Raw genomic sequence first — 11,135 nt, 5'->3', positions numbered from 1 at the left:
GAATCAAGGAGATAATCAAGGGGCAGTATAGACTAGAAAATGTCCGCACAGTTGGGAAAAACTGAATGGGGGTGTTTAACTTGGGCATTTTCACTTTCTTAACAACAAAAGGGCTGTTTTGGTGTCCATCTGGAAAGATCAGTAAAGAGGCTTGTGCTCCGCAGCGTAACTGAGATTGGTTTTATGGAATTTCTTTATTGACTATGTGACAAACAAAACAAAAACAAAAAGCCAAACTTTGGCCAAATCAATAAAATTCAGGGTCAATGGAAAAGGGGGTGAGCCAATGCGTATGAAAACACTTTTAAAGTTAAAGAACATTTGATTTTTAATTGAGGAAAAGAACAATAAACTTACTCCAGTTCCTGCTTCCGGGTCAATTGTAAATTGAAGATTTAATAAGGCGGTAAATACACGTGAAGAGTGGCAGTTCACAGATCGGGGCACTTATTACTATTTAAGACCGTACTAAACATTTTTCCGCATAAAACAAACAATTAATGCAGTAAACAAATATGTAGTTTAGGTAAACTCCGAAATTCTGACAACAATTTGTCGAATCTGAACACCGAGGGGTACGTTCACCAATTTGGCGGTGATATGTGTGAATACCCTAAATTTATAAATTTTAATTGCCCATGAAGAGTTTTGCAGTAAAATCCCTCAATTATAGCTGGACTTTCTAAAGTAAATTCGGGTATTTTCAATTATAATCTGTTTCTCTAGGAATTTTAAAAATCCAAAATTTATTGGCAGTCAAAAGATGGCGCCTACTAATTAATAACGGAACGTATTTATAAAAGATGATTCATTCATCTGCGTAGACATTGACAGACGTTAATAGACAGGGATTTCCAGGAAATTCCAGTGCTTCAGGAAAAGTGTTCTAGATAAATACTTTTAGTAAAGTGCATTATTTAACGATAAACAGTCGTTTTTCTCATTATTTATCGCAGGATATTTTGCAAGTAAGTTGCCTGATAAACGTATGAATTACTGCACCTGCACAACAATACAAACATATATTGAGAGTGTTGTTCTATAATTAGTCGAAAGTAATGTTTTTCTACTGCCACTGCCTGCATATAATGCAATGGATATAGTAGAACCGTTTAAAGACACCGTTTACATGTTTACCTTACCCATATATAAAACTTTGGTCGATATTTTCTATGCAAAATCTCAGGGTTGTAGGTATAAATTCAAAATATCACCCAGTATAAATCCCTTCAAATACTCACTTGGAGCTTTGCGGTTTATCTGTTCAAATTATCGAGTAATTAATGTGATAAAGTTTGCCTTTATTTGCTTATACTGTATTGTTTCAGGCTGCTGAACATTGAGGATGGCCTATAACTACAACCAAGGTAATACTTGCTATTTTGCACTTTTACACCTGTACATTCGTGGGTACTTACTTGGGGGATTATTCGCATTAATCAGTTCATAGAGTAAAAATAGCTTCTCAGAGAATTCAATAGGCGAATCAAAATTGCCTGACTCATTGCAATAACATTCTCGTTTAAACTTGATGGTTTTTTGCTATCAAAGTCTGAGATTTCTATAGAAAATAATCGATTGTCTTTTAACGACAACAGTTTAGCGATTAGAAGCCCAAGGTTTTAATACGTTTGTTCTGAAGACGCGTGTGTATTTTAGAATTGCAAATGAGCCCTACATTTAAGAATATCTGTAGACGAGGTGGACAGTAATCATTCTTAACTTCGCTCAAAGCTAAAGCTAACCGAATGGTAAAGTTCGAATCTTTCAAAGAAGGGCTCATGCCTGTTCATGCCTCTTCCTCATAGACGTAATGGAAACATTTAATCACGCTAAGAGCTTCCATCTGTTGTCAGCTCATCAACAGGGCCTTTCATCCAATTAGTCACTAGACTAGCAACATTCTTTCAGCCTAGAAATTAGCTGACTTTGGCGAGCCATTTATTTAAGAAAATTGCGTTAATCGATTTTAGGCAAACAAACACAAAGCGAATAGTTGGAGGGCGCGTAAACGATTGAAAAAGTTTGTGCAGAACACGTTGGTTCATTTAAAAAATATTAAGATTTTTTAATACTATGGGTTTAGTAGTTAGAGGGTAATTAGTGGTGGATTGTATCTAGTTTTTCTGACAATCTACTTTATATGCTTTGCGTATGTGCTTCAACTGCAATTTTGCTTGTCTGCATTACTGTCCTGCTAAAACATGGAGATTTTTGCAAAAATTCTCCAAATCCCGACCTTCATCAGTGAAAGGTTTCGTCTATTTGCGTAGCAAATAGTCCCAAAAGTAGGAATATTATCAGAGCTTGTTTTCGTGAATGACATAAATGATGCTTGTGCATCTGCAAGAAACTTAACTTAAAATATCTAAATTTCGGGTTTATTTATTGATGATGACGCCTCGATGCGAATCTGTAAGGATAAGGAGGAATCCTACCTAATCATACAAGTCTCATTAGTGACAAATTACATTTCCGATATCGCACAATCGACTTATCTACCTACTCTGGAATGTAATATATAACTATTCTAAAACAAGACTCGTACTGTTCATCAGCATCTTTTACCTCCAATTTGAAGGTTTACATAAATGTATGCATAAAAGGCCTCCTGGTGCCTGAAAGGAGTTACTTTTATTTTCCTGACCCACCCCCATCCCATCATCTCCATTTGCCTAATCGATTCCAATAAGCATTGGGATAAACGGGCGTATTTTAGGCTTTTGCTATGTCTTCCAGGACCGTATGCAGGGCAACAACAGCCCGGCTATGGCCCACAACCAGGCGTCTATCCGCCTCCTCCGCAAGGATATCCTCAGGGCGGCTACCCCCAACCAGGCGGTTACCCAAGTGCGCCCCAACCGGGTTTCCAGCCTCCTCCCTATGGGGATCCGTATGGGGGGGCCAACCAAGGTGAAGCATTTCCGTTTAATTCTAACAACGCACATGATGGTTCGTCTTGTTTTATTTCAAGTAATAGTTTCAGCTTGAAAGTGCATGCTTTGAACGATTTGAGGGGGTGGGTTTTCCACGTTTGTAACAGATGCTTTTTCACAATGCTGAAGAGTGTGAGTTTGCTTCAAGGGGATGGGCTCTTTTTGCGCATTAGTTGGAGATTGGTGTTGATGCTAGTAGTGGTAGAAGCTTTTTCAGCTCAATTAATCCTTTGGGGATTAAGAGTGATTAAGGACAGCTGTTGTTTAGGTTGTTGCCAGCCCCTATATGGTCATTTAACACCAATTTTCTATATCTAATCTTCATTGTGTTGTTGAGAGTGATGTTTTGAATAACCAGCTCGGCATCTACTAAACAAAGGCATCAAACACCATGCTGATCTAGCGTAATATTCTGCTATTTGATAACATCATTAAGCTCAAGTAAGGTCATCAAGCTCTCGAAGTTTCATTCAAAAACATATCAAATGAAGATAGTTGAATGTCCAAATGGCATGAAGATTTTTAATAAGTTTTAAGTAATATTTTGGACCACGAAATAGGGTAAGTTGATGAGGGAAAATGTAGCTTTTTCTCCTAGCAAAGGTTTGGTAGTAAGTACGTAATTTATTAAATTTAACAAAATAGCGCTTATTGTTATTAAATTTAACAAAATAGCGCTTATTGTTTATGGGATATCGACACTAACTCCCATTTTTTGATTCGGACCTATTTTTTTTATTTGTTCAAATTAATCGTAAGTCGATGGTTTTTTATAACTTTTTGTAAATTTAGCTAAAAAGTGTGTCAGTTTCGCACAGGAAGCTCGAATTTTAAAAATTGGATGGTCTAAATCTGCTTATGGTGTTTGATAAACCTGCCTGATATTTAATAAAACCGCAAACCGAAAAATCCATGGGTGTAATATCTGGCATTCGAGGTGGATCGAGCAATAGGTTTACAACTAGTTGGGAAACACTTACATTTTCGTAACACATTAAGGGGAAAATCATCTAAATGTTCTTGTAAGGCGTTTTGCAAAAATGCTAAAGATCTATTTACAGTCAAGTGCTGATGGGAAAAAATTGAATTTTTATTGTTTAGATAATAAAGCTTGATGATATTTTTACCCCAAACGTCGGCAAATGCACAAATGAAATCAAGGAAAAATATACATTTAAAGGAACGAGAAAAAAACCAGATCTATATTTTAAAAATTGGAGTTATTGTCTATCGCATAAACTGATGCTCTCTCAATGCGCATCTTCAGTTTTCGATTCGATCGCTAGACTCGATTTGCACAAAAAAATTTCTGAAACATTTATTATTTCGATTATTCCCTTCACTAGCCGCCTCTGAAAGAATTGAAACTATTTCACAATTTGAAGCTCCTGATTCACCATGTTGCTCTCTCACAGTGCATGTAGCTTCTGATCCAAACCAGCTCAATGCCTTTGCTGAAACCGTTTGGTTGATTTTCCAGGATATGGAGGCTACGATGCTGAAGATCCCGAAGTCAAAGGCTTCGACTTCTCAGACCAATCGATCAGACGTGGATTTATTCGAAAAGTCTACTCTATTCTGATGGTTCAGCTCGCCATCACCATGGGCTTCATCGCGCTGTTGTGCTACGAACCGAAAACCAAAGCCTTCGTCCACAACACGCCCAGCTTGTTCATTGTGGCTCTTGTGGTGATGATCGTTGCAATGATCACATTGGCATGTTGTGGAGAGGTCAGAAGAAAGGCTCCTATTAACTACGTGATGCTGTTTATATTCACCATAGCGGAAGGGTTTTTATTGGGCGTCAGTGCCAGCACTTACAAGCAGGATGCTGTGCTGATGGCTGTTGGTATAACTGCGGCGGTTTGTTTGGCTTTGACTCTGTTTGCCTTTCAAACGAAGTACGATTTTACCATGATGGGTGGGGTTCTGTTGGTTGCCGTCATCATTCTGTTGGTGTTTGGTATTGTGGCAATGTTTGTGCACAACAAGATCGTGCAACTGGTGTATGCCTCCCTAGGGGCTCTGATCTTTTCCATCTACTTGGTCTACGACACTCAGCTGATGATGGGCGGCAAGCACAAGTACAGCATTTCTCCCGAAGAATACGTCTTTGCCGCTTTGAATCTGTATTTGGATATTGTCAACATCTTCATGTACATTTTGGCCATTATTGGCCATGCCCGGGATTAATCGTTTCATCTTTCGTTGTTTCTTGTTTTATTTTCAGCTCTACAATGATTCTTGTATAAATATTGTTTAGTAGACCACAGGAGCAGTTCGGGTTAAGGGAACAACGCGGATTGGAGAATTTCGTTTGACTAATTATTCTGCTGAGAGCGTCTCCAAGATATTATCGTTTTATTGCTGAAAGCAAAGCGCCTCGAAAACTATCAATAATCAGCATTTGTTTAGGTTACTTGAACAAGTCTGGCCTGTACTGAACGTCCTTGCAAAAGTTTCTCAGTATATTAAAAAAGCGATAATATTACTTTTAGTCCTTAGATTAAGGGGTTTCCATACTGTATGCAGAAATTCCGTACGTATGTGATAAGTTTGTATTTAATGTATTATTATTAATCCACTTAACTACAATGATCGGTTTCTAGTGGGATGTGCATCTTAAAGGTAGCTCTGGCACAAACCACACACTTGGAACGAACAGTTCTATTGTTAACCGCTTAGTCTCATCTAGAATTATATGTTAATTATGCCAGGTTACATACAGTACATCTGCTGTGAAAATATATGTTTAATAAAGTTTATTGTGTTCTTTTTTCGGTCTGGTCACCTTTTCCTGAATAAATTGTTTCATTTTTTTAAATAAAATTCTACATACAAAATAGTTAGTTGATCATAGATTTTCACGATAACAATCAACGTGATTTGGCGCTTAAAAAACCTGAATGCGCTCGCATGGACTTTTTCCAATCATCAGGAAAACTAGTGTAACTTTGATGTATTGGTGCTGTTATCTTCCTTGCTTACCTCGCTATTGCGTTCGTCTTCCATTGCATCCATTCTGAGTCTGATCCAGTCCGGATCGGTAGTTCCGGTTCCGTTAGGTTCCTTAAGGGAAAACTCCGATGTAGGCCTGGGTAACTCAATTAATTTTTAGGAGTTGGCGCAGTGTCGCGCAAATGGCCCAACCCGCGCACCGGCGCAGTAACTCAGTTCCGTTGCAGGGAAAATGTCGATGACCTTTTTTACTTGTTTCTAGATTTAATTTAAGGGCCATTTATCCATAATATTTTTAACATTTCCGCAGGTTTTTAGAATTTTTCAGTTTTAGCAAAGTTACTCTTTTTTTCTAAAGATTCAGTTAAAAATACTGATAAGCTTAAGGAATTTTTCGCGAAAAATTATGATATATATGATATTATTTGGAAAACTTGGGACTAAAGCCCGTGTCCCATGCATCCGTTTGTACGATGATACGATGGTACGAAAGTGTTTCTATTGGTTGGAGATCTGTCAATTCGTCCACCGTCTTACGAACGGAGGACGAATTGACAGATCTCCAACCAATAGAAACACTTTCGTACCATCGTATCATCGTACAAACGGATGCATGGGACACGGGCTTTAGTGAAGACTGTAGAGTTATTTTACGATAAAAATTAGCGCACCAAGCGGCAACACTTCAAAAGCGCACTCAACACAGTGTTACCCAGGCCTACTCCAATGCATTGACGGAAAGTTTCAACACTCGAGACAACTTACCCCGTAACCCACAGGCAAAGACTCGGTTTTGCCAAGTTTATGTTCGGTCTCTGCTTGGCAAAGCATGCACTTCTTTTGACTCGCTTGCAGTTTCATTGATGTGTACAAACCCAGTCGTTCTTTGGACACCAGCAGCTTTTCCTCGGCCAATTTCTTCTCGCGGTTAGAAAGCGACGTGGCCTGAGCTTGGAGCTCCAGCAGCTTGTCTTTGTACCTGCAACATTTACTTTGCCTAACTACTTCCATTTTAATGGGTTTATTAACAGGTTAACCTGTTTTCCAGGTGTTTAGTTTCATGGATTACGCGTCGATTTTCGCTGGTTTTGTGCTGGATTGACCTGCTCATTTCTTCGACAGTTTCTTCGCGTTCCAGCAGATCGCGCTCTTTCTCCAGTAGTTGGTTCCTGCAAAATTAGACTCAACCGTAGCCCGGAGCAGTTCCGGCCTTTTAGCCTACCAACCTAAAGCTCTGCAGTTCCATCTTCTGCCTCTGCACGAAGGTCCTTTCCAGATTCAGCTTATCAGTTAGCTCCTTTGCAACTTGTATCGCCGTCTCTGCTTCAGTCTTCATTTTCTCAACTTCATAATTGTTCATCAGTTTGGCGGATACTTCCAGTCTGGACCTTTCGGATGTTAGTTTCAGTTTGGCTTCGGTTAGCTCCAGGGCCACTTTCTCCTGTTCGGCTAACATAGCTTCTTTCAGAGTCTGCAAGCTTGATGATACTGAAATTTGTGCAGAAGCATTTGAAGGATTCACCTTGATTTGTTCGCGTTCCCGTTCAATGGAGGCTCTACTAAACTCCGTTTCCCTATCAAAAGCTGAAGATCGAGCGGCTAGTGTGCTGGCAGCCTGCTGCAAAGCCCATCTTTCTTCTTGGGCGTTGTGGTTTTGCTCGGAAATCTTTTGCTCTAGAGTCCGGACAAGTGCGAACAATGTTGAGCGGTCCTTCTCAGCTTGTTCCCTGGATCTTTCCAAAGCTTCTCTCATGGCTGTTGATGAAGGAATTTTCAGCCAACGAAGGTCGTCGCAATCAAATACCTGCCTGTGAGTTCTTTTTCTTTGTTCTCGATTGATCTTTCCCTGGCAATGCTCAGAACTCCATAGTCGGTGACAACTTTTTCCTGAATGTTTCCCAAAACTTGCTCGTTTTTCTGCAGTTTTTCCACACTGGCCGTAAGCAGCTGGGAATAGTCAGCGCTATGGGCAAACAGTTCAGTTTCATGGGATCGTTGCTCTTTAAACCTCTCCAGCTGGTCGAGGAACTCGTCTTTAACCTCCCTGATCATCCTGCCGTGGTTTTCCTTGATGTTTTCCAGATCTTCCTGGTGCTTCTGGTCAATGCTCTTCATTCTGTCTGTCCAATGTTTTAGTTCGTCGCTGTGTTCGCGCTTTAAGTTGTCGATTTTTTCCTGGTAGAGTTTGGTGGAGTTTTCAATCTCTTCGCTCAACCGTTCTTCGACTTTGGCCGATGATTTTTCCAAAAGGGATATTTGCTTCCTGGAATATCGAGGATTTATTCAGTGCCGAAGTGCGCCATTGGTGTGCCTACTCACTTATAAGATTCTTCCATGAGGAAGAATTCTTCCTCGTGTCGTTGCTTTAAGCTTTGGATGATTTTATCCACACTCTCCGTGTTGGATTCGCCTTCCAACTTGTCCGAGGTTTCGGTGGTTGAAGACTTGTTACCTGCAGGAAATTAGCAGATAGTTCTAGTTGACTCAAATATGCTGGAAACGTGCTTTGAGACCCTGATAAAGCTCTGATATGGTCATTAACCCGTTCCTGCTGAGCGAGCATTTCATGCTCAATGCTCTTTTGCTTCTCTATGTACTTGTTCAAAAATAAATCGAACTGGTTCTCCTGCTTCCTCAAGATTTCCTGCTGCTGGCTCTTGATTTCCGACAGGTTCTCTTCATACTTTTTCAGCTGAAGCGACACTAGAAGAAACGATTCTTGGGTTTGCAGGTTGGAAATGTTGGCTTGGAAGGTGTTGATCGAGGATTCATCGCCTAAAATTCAACTCAATTTCAGACTGGTTTTTTTCTAGTTAATTGACTCTGTTGCCTTGTGAAGAAACTTTCAAATATTGGGCTTTTCTAGGGATGTCTGAAGCAGCTTCATTGTTTGATGTGGATGTTTCAGCTCGAAACTCCTTTTGAGGAATGTTCCTGCTTGGGTCTTCAAGGTTTTTTGATTCAGCCTTATGCAGAGATATTGTGGTATCAGACACATTGACTGATGTGGAACTTCCACCGAGCCAATCGGGAACATCTGGGTGATTTTTTGAGTTATTGCAAGTTGGGTGATTGCTTAAGCCTGACCTTTGGATGTCGATCGTTTTTCTTCGGTTTTACTGGGGCCAAACAGCCCCAAAACGTCACCTACGCCCGTGTTAGAGCCGCGTCTACTTCTTCTCGGCCCTTGCGAAGGTTCCAGAATCGTGCTGAAGCCCTCAGGCGTCATTTTTTCGGCAGGTTTGTCCGCTTTTTGCCGTGGATTTTCTAGGGACTCAGGGCCAGATTTCTGAGCTTTGCTCTCTCGTAGAATATCGTCGAATGAGGAAGTTTTGGCTTGTTCGTTTTTTCTGCCTCTCTGAGGCAAGAGATCGTCCAGGAGATCGAAGGACTTTTTGCTGTCGGACCTTGAGGCAGGGGTAGTTAGGACGTCGTCGAAAAAGTCGCTCTTGGGATTGCTTTTCAGGGAGGAAGATGATTTTTTGGAAAAATCTACATCTTCTGACCCTCCCAGCCAGTCTGGGGCTTTTCGTTTTGAGTCCTCCTCAGCTGTATCGACATCAAAGCGAACCTAGAGTTGAGGAGTGATTTTTGGGTGGACAGAGGGGCAAAGTGATATACTCACTTTAGATTTGGTTGCTGTGCTCTGGATGTTCTCTAAAGAACTATGCCCGCTTTTATCCGCCTTCCTTTCATCGGCAAAGCCGAAGATGTCTTCCAGCGACTTTTTTTCGGTAGTTTTGGTCTTTTTCGATAGTTTGGGATCATCAAAGAAACTATCGTCAGATTCGAACTCATGATCTAAATCCATTTTCCGCCTGAGTTAGTTCATGTTCACTATACAGCTTTGTAAACACTGTGGGTTTCTTATGTTTGTGTTGGCGCTGAAAAGTCGATATGACGGTAAAGTTGCTTTGGAAACCGTCCGAGGCAAAGGGGGAAAACACAAGCAAAACTGTTGATTTTTTTGAAATTTCCCTATCGCCCACAGAACAGTTTGTACATGTTTGCATTTTAATGCGAATAAGTGAAACAAGTTCCAAGACCACTTGCCCACTTTTGCTTGCAAAGGCGTGAGAATTTGCATTTGCAATTTTTTGAGTTGGCATGCGGTTTGACTCTTCAGAGCGCTTTGATGATTGCTTCCTGATCAGAAGACATCCAAACAACGCCCCAGTGCCGAAGAGGAAGCCCTTGAGTGCCTATAGATGGGAGCAAAGAAAACATGAAGAAACTCCGATAGGTGCACTTGGCAATACGGATTTGTCGTTTTGGCCACCTAATCCGCCGGACTTCGACCCGTTTGACCCCTGATCTCAATGGCTCTCGGTACGTATAAATCCCCATTACATAACTGGCACCTTTGTTGTAACCCCCTTAGGCGAAAACCGTTTTTCGATCGACCGGTTTTCTTCGAGCTTTTAACTATGTCCCAGTGGGTTGGTACAGTGTGTGTCAATTGGTGCACTTTTAATCAATCCACCACATGAACAAGGAAGTCGGGTACCCACTTGAAGCGATTTATCGAAATTAGAAAGAACTAACGGTTGGTTAAACCGATTTTATGTTAAGTGGATCGACCAGACGATGCTGAGGCTTTTGAAAGGCCATTTTTTCATTTTCACCATTTAAATAGTTCGGCATAATGAAGTGAACAGCGTCGCTAGTTGGGTTTAGTCCATTTGGAAGCCATTCAATCGAATTATTACGTAAAACTGCAGATGAGTGAAGGAATATAAGCAGATGGTAATTTTTCTGCGGGTAAACATTGAGGAATCGTTTTATATCGTCGATTCAGACGTTAAGTCAATAAATTATTATCTTTATTCACACAATTATTGTCGCGCATTTCAAGTATACCAAGTTATCAGGGCTGATAGCATAAGTAGATTCAATAATTTGTTTTCCTCGAATTTCTACTAGAAATTCTCGATTCATCATTCATTTTCGAAATTAACGGAAATTCTAAAAAAGACTTATTTTGGGGAAGTACGCAATATAGAGGGCAGGCAGAGGCAGGTTTGCGTATATTGAAGGAAAAGTTAAAATTTGCAAAATTCTAACTACAAATCTTCAAGATTGGCCTATTATGATGGCCCTATGGGGGGAAACTTCGAAAAAAGCAGCGTCATGTTCAAGTGGATTTTGCAACTCAAAGAAAACCACTCAAATCTAAAACTTCTTGAATTCAAGCATTTTTTGAGAAAACTACCAACATTTCCCCATCCATGGATCACTTTA

At 40.3% G+C, this 11,135-nt stretch overlaps 2 protein-coding genes across 6 annotated transcripts; one reads left to right on the top strand and one right to left on the bottom strand.

Annotated features, from left to right (window-relative positions):
- Positions 1-808: 808 nt before the first annotated feature.
- Positions 809-5,699, top strand: LOC125504728 (protein lifeguard 1-like). 5 transcript variants are annotated; one of them, XM_048667122.1, is made up of 4 exons: positions 809-968; positions 1,329-1,367; positions 2,740-2,913; positions 4,417-5,699. In XM_048667122.1, exons 2-4 carry the CDS (start codon positions 1,346-1,348, stop codon positions 5,127-5,129), a joined length of 909 nt encoding a protein of 302 aa, XP_048523079.1. In that variant the 5' UTR covers positions 809-968; positions 1,329-1,345; the 3' UTR covers positions 5,130-5,699. The 5 variants fall into 5 exon arrangements, with proteins under 5 accessions (XP_048523079.1, XP_048523077.1, XP_048523080.1 ...); XM_048667120.1 differs by having other exon boundaries at positions 2,740-2,952; XM_048667121.1 differs by lacking the exon at positions 809-968 and adding an exon at positions 1,258-1,276 and having other exon boundaries at positions 2,740-2,952.
- On the bottom strand, positions 5,468-9,866 carry LOC109539371 (putative leucine-rich repeat-containing protein DDB_G0290503). Its single transcript, XM_048667119.1, has 11 exons — positions 9,520-9,866; positions 8,982-9,465; positions 8,725-8,931; positions 8,400-8,669; positions 8,214-8,346; positions 7,703-8,157; positions 7,417-7,649; positions 7,121-7,365; positions 6,932-7,063; positions 6,660-6,873; positions 5,468-6,005 (listed from the first exon to the last, which is right to left on the bottom strand). Exons 1-11 carry the CDS (start codon positions 9,703-9,705, stop codon positions 5,880-5,882), a joined length of 2,685 nt encoding a protein of 894 aa, XP_048523076.1. The 5' UTR covers positions 9,706-9,866; the 3' UTR covers positions 5,468-5,879.
- Positions 9,867-11,135: the final 1,269 nt, after the last annotated feature.

The sequence above is a fragment of the Dendroctonus ponderosae genome, unplaced genomic scaffold (genome assembly GCF_020466585.1).
Source record: "Dendroctonus ponderosae isolate FM_Combo_2020 unplaced genomic scaffold, Dpon_F_20191213v2 Dpon_F_20191213_570, whole genome shotgun sequence".
Classification (NCBI taxonomy): domain Eukaryota; kingdom Metazoa; phylum Arthropoda; class Insecta; order Coleoptera; family Curculionidae; genus Dendroctonus; species Dendroctonus ponderosae.
The sequence above is the reverse complement of the archived record's forward strand: the minus strand, read 5'-3'. Positions and strand labels throughout refer to the sequence as shown.